The sequence below is a fragment of the Arachis duranensis genome, chromosome 6, assembly GCF_000817695.3.
Source record: "Arachis duranensis cultivar V14167 chromosome 6, aradu.V14167.gnm2.J7QH, whole genome shotgun sequence".
Lineage (NCBI taxonomy): Eukaryota > Viridiplantae > Streptophyta > Magnoliopsida > Fabales > Fabaceae > Arachis > Arachis duranensis.
In genome coordinates, this window is record NC_029777.3 from 2700369 (window position 1) to 2721196 (window position 20828).

At 30.8% G+C, this 20828-nt stretch overlaps 2 protein-coding genes across 2 annotated transcripts; both read right to left on the bottom strand.

The window, feature by feature from the left end:
• Positions 1–8515: 8515 nt before the first annotated feature.
• Positions 8516–10292, bottom strand: LOC107491962 (protein trichome birefringence-like 26). The gene is made up of 2 exons (XM_016112907.3): positions 9784–10292; positions 8516–9392 (listed from the first exon to the last, which is right to left on the bottom strand). Exons 1-2 carry the CDS (start codon positions 10270–10272, stop codon positions 8619–8621), a joined length of 1263 nt encoding a protein of 420 aa, XP_015968393.1. The 5' UTR covers positions 10273–10292; the 3' UTR covers positions 8516–8618.
• Positions 10293–13000: 2708 nt separating this feature from the next.
• Positions 13001–16926, bottom strand: LOC107491961 (protein ENHANCED DISEASE RESISTANCE 4). Its single transcript, XM_016112906.3, has 5 exons — positions 16465–16926; positions 14307–16314; positions 14150–14210; positions 13840–14063; positions 13001–13453 (listed from the first exon to the last, which is right to left on the bottom strand). Exons 1-5 carry the CDS (start codon positions 16577–16579, stop codon positions 13399–13401), a joined length of 2463 nt encoding a protein of 820 aa, XP_015968392.1. The 5' UTR covers positions 16580–16926; the 3' UTR covers positions 13001–13398.
• Positions 16927–20828: the final 3902 nt, after the last annotated feature.

Consider the following 20828-nt stretch of genomic DNA (forward strand, 5'->3'; position numbering starts at 1 on the left):
GCGGGTTTAGCAGATCGGCCCAGCGGGCTCGACCCGTTTTGCCACCCCTACCTTTAATGATAGAATCAACGTAGCATGCTTTTGCTTTATTTTGTTTAACTCATTAAAGACAATTTATTATGATGAATTAATTATATCAACTAATTGATTTGAATAGATATTTAAATATCACACAATTTAAAATTATGTATATTAATTATTTGATTTAATTTTTATGATATATAAATTTAAAGAATAAATTAAAATAAGATAATTTATTACTTTTTTAAATTGAATACAACAAATATAAATTAATTTAGTTAAAAATTTACTATTTTTTAATCTTCTATACCTAAAAATGACAAAATAAAATTATAAAAATAATCTTTTTTATCATTTTTGCTATTTTAATTTTATTTTCTTTGCTTCTTTTTATGTATAATTTTATTTTATATTAACTTTGTTTATTTAATAATAAAATATATTCACATTAATTCTATCATATAATAATATATTTTTCTCCTGTATTAATCGAAGAATTTCAATAGTTATCAACTACATCTAATAGAATGGTTGAGAAGTGAGAACTACGAGAAGTTAAACCCATGTTCAAAATGCTGAAACAAAGAAAAGAAAACAGTGGATATATGATTAGAGAAAAATGTATAATAATGACAAAATATATTAAAACTGGATTTTTTCTCCAACTAATAAAAGTGAGGTGTTAATTCCTCATGAATTCATTTTTTCTATAAAATGAAATCACTATTTTCTTTTCTAAATTTATTTTAAAAAAATATATTTATTATAATTATATTACAATTAACATTTAACGAATAATGCATGATTATACTAATTTAGAAAAATATCTTTATAATAATTATATAAAATCAATATTTAATATATTATCAACTAATAAAAGTGAAGTGTCAATTCCTCATGAATTTATTTTTCCTCCAAAATGAAAGAGTGTCAATTTCTCATGAATTTATTTTTCCTCCAAAATGAAAGCACTATTCTCTCTTCTAAATTTATTTTAAAAAAATATCTTTATTATAATTATATTACAATATTACAATTAGCATTTAATGAATAATGCATAATTATAATAATTTAGAAAAATAAAATAAAGTCCAGTAATTTATCTTCCGACTGCACACGTGTGTAGAATAACTTTTAAGAAGGAGTCATGTATAATAAATACGGTCTATGATTGTAAAGCTGTATGCTAACATTGATATAATATTATTTCAGGTATATATTTTGCAGACATCAAAGAAAAGTGTTGAGTTATTTTTTAGTAGATTTAAATTATTTATTGTTTATTAGAGAATTTTGTGCATTAGAATTTTCTAATAATTTATTATTTATTTTGAGTTAATTTTGATATATTCTTACTTGAGAGTAAAACAACATATAAAAATTTGTTGGTGGGCCTAAATATTATTAAGTTATTTATAGTCACATTAAGTATATATGTTTGATTTATTGAAGAAAGTAGATTACTAAAACCAATTAATAATTATTTTAGAGTTAATATATTTAACATTAGATTAAGAAAAAATAAATAATACATAACATGTTATATTTTTATTAATCAAATTATTATAATTTAAATTAGTTTTAACAAAATAATTTAAAATTATAATTTCAATCTTATCACGTACATAGCACGGGTTAATACGCTTGTAATATCTGATTCAAGACATGACTAGACTCACACAACAAAGCTCTAAGGATGGTAAATTGTCTTTTTGGTCATCAAATCAGCAGCAACATTACTTATCCGTTGTATCAAAATAATCTGAGTAATCCAATTCTATTAGAGAGGACCTCTATGATTTTGGTAATTAAATCCCCATATTTAGTAGTGTAATTAATTCGCTTCCGAGTGGTTTTTGATGAGTAAAAAAGCTTTTAAATTATCAATTTTACAAAAAAGTTTACTTTAACCACGCTTTTAAACAAGAATGACTTCCTTCTAAAGATAACATTAGTAAGAAATCTATCCGAACAACCAATCAGTCAATCCTTATTAAAATTGTTTATAATATATAAAATTGGTAGGAGTATCTGAATATGCAGATATCTGATCTGTCTTTACTCGATTAAAGACGGGTAATAATCTGACTTGAGATAAAACAGATTTTATTTATGATGATATTTGACTAGAGCGGAATCGTGTTTACAGTGTACTCGTCCCGGAGTGTATATATATAAACACGTTTCAGGAATAAAATTTGTCTTTCTCACATCACAGAACACAGATTCAGTGAATCACAACCTAACTCTCGAGTCTTCTTCTTCTATTTTTTTTTTACAAAAAACATCATAGCTCCCATTGCTGTCACAACTTTTATCATTGTCGTCGTTGCTGAGTCTCTTGCTGTCTACCTTCACAGTTGAGTCCGTCACGGTCTTCTTACTGTTGAGCCCCTTTCCTTTAAATAAGTTTCTCTCTCTCTCTCTTTCCATCGCATTGTGAGTTTGTTAAGTTCTTCTCTTCTTCTTTCAAAAGCTCATCATTTGGTTGTCGTCACTGTGAGGTCAGACGTGACCATTGTAGTTTTGTGTGAGTCTGTCATCGAACTCTTTTTCTCTGAGCGCGTTGCTATCTTTTTCTTCTATCTCTTTGTTTGCAGATAAATTCTCCTCTTTCTCATTATGAATAACTTAATATGTATTTTTTTAAATCTATACTTAATGGTTGTGAATTTGTGCTATAATTTTATTTATATACGTAATGGGTCTAATATGCATTTTACTAATTTTTGTTCATATTATATACTGATATTTTTTATTTTTGATTTTTAAGATTATTTTATATGAAAATAAATATATCAATTGCTTGAAGTTGAAATGAAATGTGCATGTCCTAATTTGGATTCTAATTGCTTGATTGAGAATTTGTGATTTTGCTTGGTATATATGTGCAAGTACAATGGGTCTTTGGTGATGTTGCAATGAAGTGTGCAAGTCCTCATTTGGGTTCTAAATGCGGCTGTTCCATAGTAAGAACTATAGCCATTAGGAGCTATATATAATGTTGGAAAAATTTTAAATGTATTGAGAATATCAGTGTTTTAATTGTTTTAACCATTGATTTTAATTAATATATATTATATATATTTTTTATAATTTAAAATAATAGTTAAAATAACTAAAATACTGGTATTTTTGATATACTTAAAATTCTTCTTATAATGTTATGCAGCTGCTGCTTGCTATCTTTGCTTGATTGGTGTCAGTAGCATATTCAACTTCTATCAAGGCTCAATTTGAATTCTAACAGAGGTACATAGAAAATTCTCTAAATATTCTATCATATGTAAAACGTTATTTTCTTTTTATTTTTGTGAATATTGTAATATACAGGCGATTGATCTAGTAATAGCATATAGTTGGGATGCAATTTCATATATTGTAATTTTTGCATTTCTATTCGGCTGTGGCTTTTATTTTGTTATTTAGTATTTATTTCCTCTATTGCTATTTTTCTCATTGGATTTGTGGTCTAAACAAAGATTCTATTAATCTATTGGACGGTTAGATGCTAACGCTTGCTGTGGATAAATTCTTGGTGGGACATTACAAGTTATAGGTCAGAAACACTTGACTATTAATAAACTAAATTTGAATCAATGGAAGATCAATGGAAACATCTAACTAAGATTAGCAATATTTCGAATATTTTTAAAATGTTTCAGTAAAAAGTTAAAACATTAGAGTTTTAGTACATTTATATAATTTTATGTTATTTAACATAGTATGAATTTATGTTTATATTTTAATTTATGTATAAATTTTAAATTTTCATATTAATTTATATATAAATATATAAATTTTAAAGTATTATTTAATTATTATAAAGACGAGTAGAGTAAAAGCGAGTACCCATAGAAGTGGGTTAGAGTAGAGTAGTCTACTACTCACATATAGAGATGGGACAGGTAGTAGAGAAGTTAAAGGAGATCAGGGCAGGACAAGGTCGGATAAGACGACAAAAACTCACCTCATTTTGTGATGAGCAAAAATTAAAGTTCACGGATACCGACAAGTGCACTGGATCATTCAAATAATATTACCATGAGTGGATATCGTTCCCACAAAAATGTAAGGATTGAGCACACAAATATCGAGTTAAATAACTAACTAGATCAACGAAACCTGCCTGAATTGATGAATGTTGAAACTTGCTGAAAACTTGAAAGGCTTGAATGTTGGATTGCTTGACGGCAGTGAAGTGAACGTGTAGTTGATTGAAAAAGAATATATAATGGAGAAGTCAAGGGTTTCGAAAATGTTAAAGTCCTTAGAAAAACTAAACTTTGTTTCTCTATTCTAAAGCATGCAGAGATCTTTTCACGATGAATTTTAATTAACCGATTTTCAATGTCTTGACTCCTCAGTTTTTCTTTAATTAACCAACTGCCATTGTCTTGGTCAATCAATTAATCGAAGAGGTTAAGTGTAAAATCTGATTCAATTCCTCATAAGATTCAAACATAGTCCTTAGGTCAGATTATATATCACGTATTCAAGTTAGTCCTGCCCGATTGAATTTTATGAGAAAACATAATTTTCAAAAGTTGTTATAGTCCGAATTATATCTCACATATTCAAAACTAGGGTGATTGAAAATTGTCTATTGTGTCGCACACTTTAAAAACCATTATGTCTAGTCGATTCAAAAAGTCATGTGAAATAATTTTAAAGCATAATTCAGATATTAGTTCTGTCAAAGCAATAAACAAATTCAAAACGAAATTAGCATGCTTGTCGACATTACTAATCCTTTAGGGATGAAGAACGAAACACTCAATCATAAGACAGATTAATGCAATACTTTAAAACAGAAGAAAACTTAGATTAATAATTCATAGAATCATAAATAGAGCTCTTAACCCTGTGACAGAAGAATTAGTTGCTCATGGTGGATGGAAAAACAACAATAAAACTGTGCCGAAGAAACTAGGTGTCTCTCTGTGAATGTAATTCACTTATTTATACCTAGGGTTTTCTTCTAATTCAAATTAAAAAATTAAATCTTATCTTAATCAGAATAATTAAGATAGCTCCTAATAATTTAAATCCTAGAATTAAAAGATAATTAAATCAAATTCGAATTTAATTATGACAGAATCTTCTTTAATCTTCAATTGAGAATCACACCTTTGATGTTGGGTCTTGGAGAAAGCATTATTAAGTGGAACGAAGCATGCCTTATAAGGGTGTGGATACCTCTCCCTAACACATGATGCGTTTTGACGAGTGAGTGTGTGGGATTTCGGCTAGCATCCCTATCGTCAAAGGCAAAACCGTGAGGACTTGTGTGCCAAAGTGGATAATATAGTGCTAGCGGGTGGTCTGGACTGTTACAAGTATGAATTAGTTGAAAACAAGTTGAGAATTTTTCTTCTTTTGAATATTGAAGTTGCAGAATATGCATATGTAACTTGAAGTTGCAATATTAGACTATTAGGGTTATGTGAGATATGATGAAAATTGGGAGAGAATCAGAGAATAGTATTGTTTTTGCACAGAGGTTGTCAGGGACTATTTTGTCCTGTGTTAGAGTTGTCAAGGACCATTTTGTCCTCCATTAGAGTTAACGGAACAAAGGACCTAAGTGACTAACATAATTAATTGTTAGGGATCAATCAAGTAATTAATTTTTAGTTGAGGACTAAAGTATCTGGTCTAAAATTCTTTGAAGACTAAAATGAGTATATACTCATAAAAATTAAAGGTTACAAGTCCATCTCAGCATCTGAAGACCCTAGTTGAAATAATATTATCAAGGCAAAGCTACAAAAACATTTGATTTTTTTTAGGCACCTTAAAGTGCCATAACCATCCACAACCATTGCTCATTCATGTTCCACACGTGCTTTCTCTTAGTTAATTACTCATATTCATTTCTTGCCGTGTAAGCCTTAGAATTGTTATTGATCCAAAACTATTCAAATTGCTCTTCCTTTCGTGACTAAGATGGAAAGACAATAAATCATATTGAAGAATCTCAGAAAGCATAGTATACAAATTACTTAAGTACTACTAGTGATAGTCTTTCTAAACATCTCCTATAATAAAAATCGTGTCAGAAATGTTAATGAATAAGATAACTTCAGCCAATCTTTCATTCCTCAACCTCTTATTAAATCAAAAGGATTGCGAGAGTTCCTCTTATCAAACTGCAGTAACGCAACTTGTGGGGATTAAAAATCGCCGCAAATTAAATAAAAAAAATCTCGCAAATTAGCATGTTTATTTTTGTGGTAATCATACTAAACATTGTTAATTATGATTTTAATTTGTTAATATTCATAATTTATCGATTAACAATAAATTTTTAATTAAAATTTTACATTTATGATTAATTAATTAATCCTTATCTTTTTGAATTGGAGAATACTGTGAAAAAAAATTAACGATAAAGATAATAATATATACATGCGTTATATATGGATAAGAAGCTGTGAAAATGGGAAGAATAAAATCAATTAATCAAGAATGACAATTGGAACTTAAGGATAATGTAAAACACCTTTTAGGCAAGTGACACCACCTTTTCAGCTTTTGGCTTCATCACTTTCTTATTTTTAATATAATGACATGTTCCTGTTTATATAGGTTGAGGACTACCTCGTTTGTCTTGTGGCTGTTTTAACTTTAAGATTTACTTTTCTCGAAAAAGTTAATATAATTATTGAAGCCGAAACTACCTTTTCTTTCTAATGTGAGCTGTCTCCTCCTAATACAAGAATTCATATTATCATTTCACATAATATTTTAGCTGAGAAAAGTCAAAAGAGAAATGAGAACGAACACAACAGAAAACGTTGACATAATTTGCTGGAGGATCATCCCAAAATGTTACCGTGAGTTTTTATATATGTTTCAAAAATAGAAATTTAGTCAATTATACAAATAAAATCTATGGGAATTCATCACATATTATCCATTTCTAAAAAGTAGTTAATTTTTAAATTTATTAATAAAAAAAAATTGAGGTTACATTAACTAAAAGTACCAACACTCTTATATATGAACAAGGCATGAAAACAAAGTCCTACAAGAATATAAATATAATTTAGAAATACATGAATTTCGAAAATTTCCTCCTACTCTTTCCATGTATGCAGTATATACTATAGAAAAATTTTTAAGTATACTAATATATTAGTGTTTTAGTGACTTTTAACTGTTAATTTTAATTACAAAAAATATATATAATATATATAATTAAGATTGACAGTTAAAAATTATTGAAACACTAATATACTAGTATGTTTGAAAATTTTTTTATACTATATAAAATAGGAGTATTATTAAGTAAGTACGGCTTGATGATAATGTTTTCGGAGTTAATAACATTGCAAAAGAGCCACGTTATAATGATGAAAGAATGATGTAAAAAAGTTTATGCTGAACGAATTCCCAAGAAGATGATGCTAATTCTGTGTCATGAGTAGGTTCTCCATTAAAGGTGGCCGATTTATATAAGTAATAATTGGATTATGATGTTTCAAGAGACGACAAATCATAATTGCCAATAATTATGATTTATGAAGGCATCCAGTGGATTGGATTAGAATTATAGATATTGGGTCATTGTCAGCTTGTTAATTAGTCAAACTATCATTATAAACGTGTCGAGTCTAGAAAATACAAACAATTACATGCATGTTATAAAACGAACTCATAATAAGATCACCAGCTTTGTCACTTCTTCTCATATTTGATCATTGTAGTTTTTTCCGATAGTTAATTGATTTAGTTCGTACTAAATTAGTTAAAAATACGTAGATATATTTTTTGCAGTAATAGTAAGGAGATAATAATCTGAAATTATTTTATTTCACTTAATCTATATAATTTCATGCATGTAATTAAATTATACACTTATGATATATAATATTATCTAATATTCGGTAGTAATAATTAAGAAATATAAAATAAAATAATTTTAAGTTAATTTAGGCTGATTTTTTAAAAATATTTTTGTATTTATTGTGAAACGTTGCAGAATTTTTTTTTATTCTTGTAGTATTTATTAGTCCAAGTATTTTCAAAATGTTTCATTTAACCGTTTAAGTCTCTCTATCTTGTTGGATTTAGATTTTTTAAATTTTTTATTTTATTTTAGAGAGTAAAATATGATCTCTTATCATTTATTTTAAAAGTGAGATTAAGAGTAAATATGAGAGAAAAACTATTTTATAGTAAAAGATTATACTTTATTCTTTAAAATAAAAATTTAAAATTTAAAAATTTTTTGTTTTGTTTAACTTTTATCTAATTAAGAATTCTTTAAAAATTATCCATCTTTCAATTTTTAGAAGAAAAAAAAAACTAAAAAATAAGTAATTTTTTATAAAAGTAGATATTTAAATTAATTAAATAGTATTATTTAAATAAAAAAACTGAAAATTTAAAGAATAAATAGCATTTCTCTTTGTTTAAAGCAACACAAAAATTCACTTGTTAAATTTGGTAATTTTTTGGTGAAAAAATTTTTATCTAACCTCTCAACTATTAACTTCACGTAATGTCGATTACACCTGAATTTATACCTAATTTTTTACGTCAATAAGATGAAAACAATTTGGTTGGATGAGTTTGTCCGTTGTGTGAAACTATGATCTGCCATTGAGCAACATTTGTAGTACAATATCATTCCATGAATCAATTGGTCCCGGCAAACACCAATGCAAACAATCATTCTGAATTTTCGCATTCATATCATTTGCAAAGGGATGAAACTGTCTGTACGGTCCTGGATGTCCATCAGGTCTCAACAAAGCCAATCTTGTTGTGTCCAAAAGTTTCAGCCTGACGCCATGTTCCCACGCTGCCACCTTCTCAAGCTCTTGGAGTTCAATCCCTCGCATGATGGAATCCACGTCACTTAGCCTCACTTGATCCTCTTCGAAAGGTACTGTTCTATTGCAATAACCACCACTGAACCATTCTCCATTCTCAAAGTGATCCGGTGTGGTAGTTCTGAAGAAAACGGTTGCTTTATGGTTAGAGTTTGTTAGAAAATGGAAGACCTGCCGCAACGCCTTGCGGTATGCGTAGTCGAATCCTAGCTCCGTCAGATTCTTTCCAGGGCAATAATGGCATCCCCTGACGGTTCCGTTTTCATGGTAGATTGCGGTCTTGAGGAACCATTTGCCTCCGGCTATGACGACGTAATTGAAATTGTGGTATTGGTTGGTCCATTTGTGATCCAGGGTGTCGAGACGAAGCTGGATTTCAGAGGACGAAAGTCCGTTTGAGTCTTCGAATATATCTGCTTTGATAAGGAACGGGGTCCATATTACTGAGAGTGTGAAGTTGTAAGAAGGGAACTTCCATATCTTTGATTTAAATTCCTCATCATGGTACACCCCTTGGGCTGCTTCTATCTGTGCCATGCAACCAACATTTTGTGAGTACCATGACTACCTATCCAAATGAACTATTTTGCGACAACAAAACAAGAGTCCAAGATTCTTATCGTACTAACTACTAAGCCACTAACCATGTTAGTCTCTAAAACCTAATGCAATGCACTTTTGCGAATCTTAGCAATGTAAAACTATTCGGTAATACTAGGGAAACAAAAAAAATAGCTAAAATTTTACTTATTTAGCATTCACTCGTTGTCGCAACAATTAATAAATGCTAAATAAGACAAATTTTAACTGTTTTTGACTTATTTTATTTGGTTACTAAGCATTTTCGCTATTTTAACACTCATGGTTAACTCCAAAGCAAAAAGCAAAACCATATTGTATGCAACTATGCATGGGGTACCTGGGAGAGAATGCAGAGTAGAGACTGAACATGGTTACGGGAGATGGAGTCACCAATGAAGGCCCATGATTTATCCCTCATGATATGAAGGAACTTGGTTGGGCTGAACCTGGGTAGCCCACAGGCCCGTGGGGCCCACCTCCAGTAGAGGAACTCAGAATCAGGGCGTCCATTCCTCATGCAGTTCTGGTGATCTTCAATGAGAAGGCAGCTTTCATTAGTATAGAGTGGGGGAGATGGGTCAGCCACCCAATCTCCCACAAAAAGATCACACTTTTCTTCTTCTTCATCCACATTATTGTTAGCGGCGGTTTGTGTTTGGTTGGTTGAAGCACGGAGAAGCTCACTGTGGGATGAATCAGAGAAGAAGAAGAGGAGGTGGATGGCTAGACCCAACAAGAGGCATGACAGTGCAAGCTTCATCAACACAATCACAATCACATTCACATGGTTCTTGTTGCTCTGCTTTTTCAACTCTGATCTCACCATTTCCCAACACACTCTGCAGCTAAAAACAGCAGCACGCTTCACAATACAACAAACACAAGACACAAAATTACTCTGCTAAAGTAGACTCTAACATTCAACTGGTACCCATTTTTTAATTATTATTTCTAAATGAAGAGTGTTAGATAAACAATAATTATCTTGAACAACATAAATAACCACTAATCAAATAAAAACACACTATACTTCTAAATTAATCATTTAAATTTTAATATTAAAATAACCATTCGTACCCCTAGTGAAATAAACATCCGATATATCTATTATTCAGTATTCACATTGTTTAATATTTTCATTATTTATCTATACTTTTCCTTATATGTAATATATATTATGCATAGTACCTTTTTTTCTGCATAATATTACTTCCTCCTCACTTCTGTGTTTACAAGAAAAGAAACTTGATCACTTCTTTGTTAAGACACATTAATAACTAATCATAGATACTACTGTTAAACAAAGTAAATCTATATATTGAGACCCACCTACCAGAGAGCCCTAGATGCTTAAGATTTAAATTTCGCTTTAACTATTCAAAGAAAATACATGGTTAATATTTTAAGTAGTTAAAAAAGCTAAATATATTAAAGGTAGATGTAATTTTTAAACGACTATAATACGTATAATAAAAAATTAGACACCAAATCAGTTGTAAATATAGAATATATATTAAAAAAATAAAATATCTATTAAAAATATGTAAAACAATATAAGGATTCAAAAATAGGAATTTCTACTAGTGTATTCATTAATCAATTAAAATAGTATTTCAATACAAATACATAAATAAGTCTATATACATATTTTTGTATAGCATTTCGAAAATTCTATTTGTACAAAAGGATTTCTTTCCTTACGCGAAATGAAAAGTCGTCAACTCCATTTGTTAAAACAGTTTCAATGGAGTCTTTACGCCTATCCCTTTTTTATTCTCTCTTTCTTAATGTTTATTTTCTTTTCAAAAATGGAATTTAGCTCAAGATTACCTATTGTTAATTCCAGAAATTCTCTGAATTTAAAAGTTATCACTTGGTAAAATCTATTAAAAATGAGTAAAACAAGGTATATACTTGTGTAGTAGAAATTTGTACAAATAATTCATTTCTAAAACTATATACCATAAATGAAATAGAAAAGGGAAAAAGCTAAGGCAAATGGTGAAACGTTCCAAGGACATTAGTAACACCCTGCCAGTTTCAGATGCAGAGGAAGGGGAGAAAGAATGTGTGTCATTTTGTGTATATATATCATCCATAATAAAACACACACTATATGGGTTGGTGAATTTTTTTTATATATTTGGCGTTAGTACTAAGTCCTAACTCTTCATGGATCGATGTCATGTCACGTGCCATGTGCTCCCCTCTCCTCTCCTATGTTCTTATCTTAAAAATATTGAAAAATGTATATTTCTATAGAGCTCATATCATAAGGTTAGTGGATTGATGTATAAACAGCACAGCTGACATTAGCCATTACATGATATTCAATCAACTTTTGCTTTTTCAGAATATATTCTTTCCACATATATGGCATATATGCCATTGAATAATATTGCTGTTGATGTGGCTGGCTACTTGTACTCTCTTTATTCGTTTGGTTTATGCGTGTCTTTTAGTTTATTAACATCAATTCATCAAAGCTATATTAATTACGGATTTTAGATTTTATGGATATTTGATTCCGTGTCTTTTCCTTTACATGCTTTTGCAGTAAAAAGATTTTATGGGGTTGCTATATGGATGTCAGTGCTAATCAGATCAAGAAGTTCTTTAATTAACGTTTACATTAAACTAACGTTGATGCCTTTATTCTCCGAACTTTATTCCAATTCTTTCTCTTTTTTATGCACGTCAATTAACTTATAATGCATGCAATTTCAGCATAATCTCCCTTCTTGTTAGACATGATCCCATATGCCTTTAATAAGGTTCATAATTTTAATTAATCAAGGTTTACAACGATGCTAATGCTATGTCAAAATACTAAGTGGGGAACACCGTGAAAGTCACCACAAGACAAGATTAAGAAGGTAACAGATATAATAGATTAATAGTAATCACACTCATGAAGCTGTAATTAGCATGGAAAAAGCTTATGTTTTAGCTATGGTGGGGGACCAAATGTTGCTATGAATTAAGAGAATTATAGAGCTATGATGAGTTAATTATGTAGACAACCTTCATGTCCCAAGAGATCTCATCTTCATTATAATATATAAATACTTTGCCATTTGACTCTGATGTGCTTTGCAGTGGAATCAATAAAATAAAGTGAACCACCAAAGCTCAATGCCATCTCATCATGCATCCTTCTTTTCATAATATTTAATTCTTCATATGATGCTGCATGCATGCATAGTCACATACATATATAATACTGTATTAGATAAAAGAAATTAATTAAAAAAAAGATGGGGGAGGCACCCTGATATACATACATCTGGTTGGATTACACTAACAAGAAACAAGCCCTTTTGATTTCTTTATTTTCTCCCTTTTTTTTCCCCTACTTTCTAGTTGGAAATAAGGTTCCATAACAAAAGGAATCTATTTTCCAACTCTATAACCAGCTTATAATGTACTCTACAAGTTACAACAAAGGGGTAATGTGTTATACTGTTATGTCCCCTCTAACACTGCACTTCACATGACACTTCAAAATCATGTCACCAATGCATGCACTTATGATAAAATAATTCACAATAATCTTTCAAAAATTCTAGATCATATTAAAATATAATTTCCATGGTTCACTACAAATTTACTATTATAAACTCAAAGGAATAAATTAAATTTTTATACATTAAATTCTACACTAGATGCAAGCCTTGCTGCTCAATCAGGAACTACTCCTAAAGCTTCTTGACATTATCAATCTCAGAACTCCTCATGCAGTTTTTCTAATAAACATAAATATGTAATCTAAATCCACTTCATGAGCATGAACAAAATCACTACAAAAAGGAGGATTTCAATTTCAAGTAATCTTGTAAGCATTTCCAGACTAGTTGAGTGTTCTGATACCAAATAACGTTGCGGAGTGTTCACAAGGAAGGCACAAAATTCATCTTCCCAAACCTACAACAGTATTTGTTTCTACATTTGATTATGCAGCTGGTCTAGGTATTTTCATGCCAAATCCATGCTTCACTTTCTCAACTCTGTAAAAATAAAATAAAATTGTGGTGTAAACAATCATATAAGGAATCAAACACCAGGACAATTTGAGCAATAAGCAAACAAAACTGAAATTATGCACTTTTTTTTTAGTTAAAAAGAAAAGGAAGTAAGACTTAGTTCTGGTGAAGAATGAAGATAGATAAGTCTCGTCTACCACCTTCAAACAGCAATCAAACTTAAAATATGATAGATAAAGTAGTGAAGAGAGAAGACAAAAAAGGCATACTGTAAAACAAGCATTGCACAACATCCCTTAATAAACCAGAGAGATCTTATAATTAATAAAACAATCCTAAGTAACATTAGATAGAAAGAGATAAGTTACTACATAATACAAGGACAGAATCAGCAGAAACAAAGCACTTACGTTGGCGCAAGCTTTCCAAGGCTCTCTAGCTCTTCTCCTGTGTCTTCATCCAGGACTCTCCCAGAAATTTCAATGATATAAGATCTGTCTCTTTCAGTGGGAAGTCCCCTTCCAGCAAGCAAATCCAAATCTTTTAGGTGAAGCTCCCTACCGTTTACAAAAACACCAGTGTTTCCACCGGAACATTTGTCCGACAAAGGATAATTGAACTCATCTATAAATGGCTGCCAGCAAATTCAAGATACTGGTTACAATTATTGCACTAGGAGTATTATACACTCACCAGAGAAAACAAAGTGCTAGAACTTACAGGAATTATTCCAAGACAAGGTCCACCCATGACACCCCAAAATCCAGCCCGAAAATCATACCTAATAAGCAATTGTATAAAGGCAAATCCATTAGTACACAATATAAGTAATAAGCACAAGATTTATATCTATAGTTGACTGCAAAAACATACTTACCAATAATTTCCAGGCTGGATTGGTCCAGCTAGCTTCTCGGCCTTCTTAAGTACACGATCCGAAATGGGGTGCCCATTTACAGTAACATTGATTTTGCTTCGATCATCAGTCTGACCAGATCGAGAGAAATCTCGGAAGCTTTTCTTGATAATATTTGCCAAGAATGAGTCAGTCCCTTTGTTGGATTTAGGATGATCATCTCTAGAATCCAGGGAGACAGCAGTGTTAGAATAGTCATGGACATCCATCTCAGTTGCAACTGCTGCCTCCTTTAGAGAATTCTGCCGTGATGTAACCTTGTCAACTTTGGCCTTCTCTTGTTCTGACCGACTACTTCGGTTGCCTTTTCCAAACCGATTTACTGCATAATTATTGTTAGAGTAATCGAAATACTCTTGCAAAGGTGAGCCAGCAGGAGGAGAGGAAGAGCCTTTGTTAATGGCCTTAGTTGCATCACTTGGAGCAGTCATCATTTCTAGACTATTTTCGTCTTCAGAGGTGCTGGGAGATGAAGAATGAAAGCTTTGCATATCCTGGGACTTGTTAGAATTTGAACTTGGGCCTGCAACTCTGTCTACTGAGTGGAACTCATAACCAGAATAATCATCAGAAGAGAAGTTAACACCACTCCTGTTCATGTGACCACGTGGATGAAACATCCTCCTACTTACAACCTCATTAGAGCCATCATCAGCCCTTTCCGGATGAGGAGAAACAACTAGCTTGCTGTTGATGACAGTAAAAATTATGTCTGTGGAGCAAGCTCCACATCGCACTTTCTGCCTATGACCCTTTAACATAACCAGCACCTTTTTAGGCAGCTGCAATAGCTCAAAGCAATTATGACATGTAATGAAGGGAGAACCACCGGCTATGGGACGGCAATGCTGTCTGCCACTAGCTAACATTACTTTTCGGGGACGGCTTCGCACAAAACCACTCATCTCACTAGGCCATCTATTATGCAACTGCTTTGGAGGAATGGCAGTTCTAGCATGTGGACCAAATGCACCTGGTATGTCGTGATTGTATAACATAGGATCATTTGGGGTATCAGGAAATCTGCTATTAGGCACTGGACCTCTGCGTTTGTTGTCATAGCAATGAAAACAAGAACAAGAAGGTGGGTGAAGCATTGCATTATGTGTGTATGGTTCATAATCTGTACTACTATCAACATAGCGTCCGGGAAAGTAAGGATGCATTGATTGTTGTAGGAATTGATGTGGACCTCTCCTCAGCATTTGAGATGCATAAGGATCTCCATATCCAGGAATGTGATTCAGATTATGCATTGCAGGATGGAAGTTGGGCATAGCCATTTCATGACTGCTAGTATAAGCATATGGATCATGGCAATAATTGAAGTATGGGGGACCTGCAACATGTTTGTCAGTGCCAAAAAATTGTCTTGAAGTCCTGTTTTTTAGCCTTGATGATCCATCCGGAAACCAAGGATCTGGAGGAATCATCCTTTCAACCTTCTCTTTTGAGTCACTAACTGCTTCAGAAGATTTACCTAGCTGGCCCTTTAACTCATCCAACTTCCTTAGAAGCTCGCTTCGATGTTGCTCACCATTCTGGTTCCTCCATGAATAGCTATTTGAAGTGCCCTCATCAGGATGATTTGAAGTGGAAAATCTCACACTTTCCATATCAGCTCTAGGCTTGTCTCCATTTCGCCGGCTAAACATTCTCCCAGAGAATTTCGATGATCCTTCGTCGAAACCAGCCCGAGACTCGGCCTCCTCCCCTTCCCTTCCTATTGCTTTACCCACTTGATCTTTGCTGCCACTGACATCAACACCATTCTCAGAAACCCCTTTCTCGTTCGATTGAGTCGCCAAACTCTCATATCCATTATCTGGCTTAGTATCAACATTTGAAGTATAAGTGGGAGCAACTATGCTTTTCTCCAAAGAATTTTCTAGTTTTCCAGAATCTCCTCCAACCTTTCCCTCATCAGACTTCTCTGACAAGCTGCCACTTACATAACCTTTAAGCTTCGCTGCAAATCAAATCAAAGTTCAACCACAATCAGAATCAGAATCAACTGGGGCACTCAACATGATTATCGTAACAGAGCTACCTTAATTTTATTGAACATGAAATCTCCGAAGCTTAGCAAAAGTGAGAGGAAGAAGAAGAAGAAGAGTACCTCGAAGAACAGCACCGCAACCACCGCATTGATAAAGAGAGTAATCAGCAAGCTCAGGAAGGAGATTTTCACACTTGGGGCAGCGCACCAAGCGCACCTTGGTGGAGTCCGCCATTGGTGTGAAGGTGGAATCACATGAGGAATAAAAGGGAAAAAGAGTGGGTTTTGTGGAAAGAAAAAGTGAAAACTTGGCTTGTTGGAAAGAACAACGTTAGAGAAAGGGAAGGGACGAAGAGAGTGGTTGTTATTCAAAGCTTTCGTTCTCAACATCAATAACAATAAGCAAGCCTTAATGAGAGAAAGCGAAAGCCAAACACAGTTCCTTTTTTCTCTTTTTCTTTTACTTCAGCTGCTTCTTCTTTAGGCTATTTTTCTAACTAAGAACACAGTGGGGACAAGTTTTCTTGCGGGAATCTTTGAATTTTGTGAGATGATTAAACTCTGAAATTCCAACGCAGAATGAAAAATGGTAACTTTTATTTAATTAATTTATTTATAGTAATAGTAATAGGGTAGTGGTAGTACTGAGTAGTACTGGGGGCCAAGGAGAAGAGCCAAATAATTGAGTCCAAAAATTGAAGGGATGGGAGCAGTGAAACGACGACGTAGTGGAGATTGATGTGTTTGTTGTTTTATGTAATTGTAATGTGAGTGCATTGGGAATGGACAACGGTCCTCATTTCTGAAACTGAAAAGCACAGAGCAGAGAGAAGGGCTTCTAATAGGTGGCTTTTTTCATTGCTACTTGGAATCGTTTTTTCTTTTCCAATTGTAAATACTAATTCAAAAATATTATTTCTATATTAAAATTAGTTATGATGTATTTATATGTAAATATATAAATATTTTAATTTATTTTTAATATATATTTTTATTACGTAGGTAATTTGAGATAGATAAATTAGGCTGGAAAGATTAGCTCAAACGTTAATGGAAAGGGAGTCTTTGATTTGTTTACGTTCGAGAGCCTCCGTTCGAGTCGTATGTTTTGAAGAATGGAGGGTAATATCTACAAAGACATTTCGATATCTAAATTAGTAAAGAGGATAAGTAGGTTTAAGAAAGTATTGGAACTTAGAGATATCTAAAAAGTATCAGTATATTTATAGTAGTGATCCAATAACCACCGTTGAAGTAATTCCACTTTCTAAAAGTGGATAACCGTCTCTTTATCTTAAAATTGTTGAGATATTGCTTCTAGAAGTTGATAAAAGATTTTAGATGACAATTATTTATTTGAATAAGTGTTATCTGTTTTCGACCTCTTTAAAAAGAACCTTATGTCGAACCAACCTCTTTTATGAGAGGTCGGTTAGGTGTTAAAGCCAACTTTTAAATTGAGTTTTTTTTTTTTTTACTTATTTGGAATTGAACCATGGTGTTAGGCTAGTATGAATAATTTTATTCCAATAATTACTTTTAAAAGTAAATATTAATATACATCTAACATAATACTAATTTGATTACATAGATTTTTATCATTTTTTAATGGATGTTATTAGATTAGTTCAAAGTTGGCCAATTCAATTATTTATTGTAAATAGTAATTACTAATTAGTAATGCACCAAGTAAGAAGTATTTGATAGCGCCATTCCAAAATTTTATTATCCCTTGATTCGGCCCCTACTTGCTTGGCTGCTCATCACTTATGTGGCTTGTTGTGTCTGTAGTCAACATGCCATGATGATATATATTTTCTTTTGCTAGTTTACTTGTTTTTATACACTTTCTTTGATCAAGTGCGCTTTGTTTTCTTGCTTTTTGAATTTTGATAGAGAAAAAAATTGCGCTTTATTTATTTAATAGTAAAGTTTTCGTGAAACTAAACTAGTGTGATTTTTTTTTTTTTTGTGCTCGCATTATTGTTTAGGGTTTCAGTTTCATCTTAATTGTAGAGTCGTTTTAAAATCCAAAAAATAGATTTTGTACTATTGTTCTGTAATATCAATTTCTTCATATACACTGCGTTTCCTTCATTACATTTTTTTCCATAAACTTTTTGTTATTTATTTACTTTTTAAATTCAATAATATTATATCTACACGTGTTTTTAATAATTAAGTCCAACCAATTTAAGTATAAATTTGACAAAAAAATATACACATCTATTAAGTAATTTTTTGTCTTTACGCTTTAGCATAAAAATTTTTACATACAAAATATAAAAGTTTTACACATAACATATAAATTTATGAATATAACATAAAAATTTTTGCATATAATACAAAAATGTATACACTAATTCTTTTGTGAATTTAATTTTAATACACTAATAATGTAAAATGTTTTATATAATTGTGAATTACATTTATTTTTTTGGATAATCATTCATACCGTCAATACAAAAGATAGTTATTTTTACTGATGTAATACATGTAACTAAATGCATGTAAAAAATTATTTTAAACTGTCAATGCATTAAAATTAAATTTATTTTTTATATTGTGCACTTAATTTTTATGTTATGTATTAAAATTTTTATGTTCAATAATTTTTATTGAATATATAAAAAATTAATGATGATGATAATAAAAAAATAAAAAATACTATAACTTAATTGAAGACTTAATTTAAAAAACTGGTATCTCTAATTTTATTGTTGTACATTGAGTGTAACTAAAAAATTCACACACTAAAATATGATGTGGAAGAGGGAGACAAAGATGCGAGTGTGAACTGTGAACTCGATTCCGAAATGCAAGTTAATATGTCATGTAATGCCTGGCCCCACAACAATAGAAGAAGGATACGGTCTCCTCTATTAGTTTGAATATCCTTGACTTTTTGTTATTAGAATATTTTTCGTCAAAATACAAAAATTTATTGACGACAAAAATAATCACACAATGGATTACTACGGGTCATCAACCGGCCTTAGAAAAAAAATGTTGAAATTTTACCAATAAAAATATGAAAACATTATTAAAGAAATAATTTAAATGGGTGAAAACTCAGGTGAAGTCGACTTTAAATGAAGTCGATTACACCTGAGTTTTTACCATTTAAATTTGAGAGAAAATTAATTTACAAAATAAAATAACTCTAATACTTCACGTTATATATACAATTGGATCATGCAGTTTAAATCAATAATTAATTGGTTGTATTACTGACTGAGGTCAGATTTAAAAGCTATGAATAAATCTATATTAGTAGAAAATAAAAATATGTATTATTAAATTTTAAATAGTAATCATCTCTGTATATTTTTATTAAGACACAATTTAGAGTTAATTTACTAACAAAATGATCTATATATATTAGTTTACGAACATGAAAAACTGTTGAGAACCAAGTCCAAATGAGTTCGATAAAATAGCCATTTAACTAAAAATGATGTTACATATCCAAAGAAAAATAAAAAAAAGAAATTGAAAGGACAAGATAAGAGAATATAAAAACAGAGATACAAACAATAAAAGGTTTTTCACGAAACCTTGATAGCATGAAAATTACGTTTCCTGTTTTTTCTTTATGTTTTTTCCCTTGACAATAGAAGATTTTTCACGCCGTGTGTAGCAACACGACCTTTAACTTTGGACCTTTTCTTCCTTTATTCATGCGATGCGATATGAATATGATAGACAACTTCTCACTGAGATATCTCTCTGACTAGATCCATATGTTTCTATAGAATACTCAAATAGTAATGTATGTGATCGTGACGCAATAAATTAATACTTAATTTAAAATATCTATAGAATAATCTGTTGATTAAAAAATGTTATAGATAGCACTCTACATTGTTACTCTATTAAGAAATCAGTTAATAGTATTAAACAAAAACTGTCCACTAATATTTTTGGGTTTTTAACACATACAATATACGAAAATTAGTTTATTACTGTTATATTATTAGTAGTATGATACCGACATGAGTCATATTGCTTAATTTCTATTGTAACTAGATCCACGTGTTCATGGCAAATTGGCATTTGGCAAAGCAGGTCGCTTGAAAATCTGGTTGAATTGTTCTAACTTCTAAGTGTCTAAACACCCAGCAAAGTTATTGGCTGTTCAATAAACTATAGTAGGTTAACAAGGAACGAGATGATATGTTTGCTTTATATAATATGTTTAATTATTTGGTTGATTTTATAATTTTATTAAATTTTTAATTAAATTTTTATATTATATTAAATTTTATAATAAAGTCTATATTATAATAAAAAAAACGTTAAAATTAATAGAATATTCTGTTAAATAAAATAGAATATTCAGTCAAATATTAGATATATTTGTTTTGTTTAATTTTAACAGAATATTTCATTAATTCTAATATTTTTATTATGATAGAAATTTAATTATAAAATTTGATATGGTATAAGGACCTAATTAAAAAGAAAATAAATATAGAAATTTA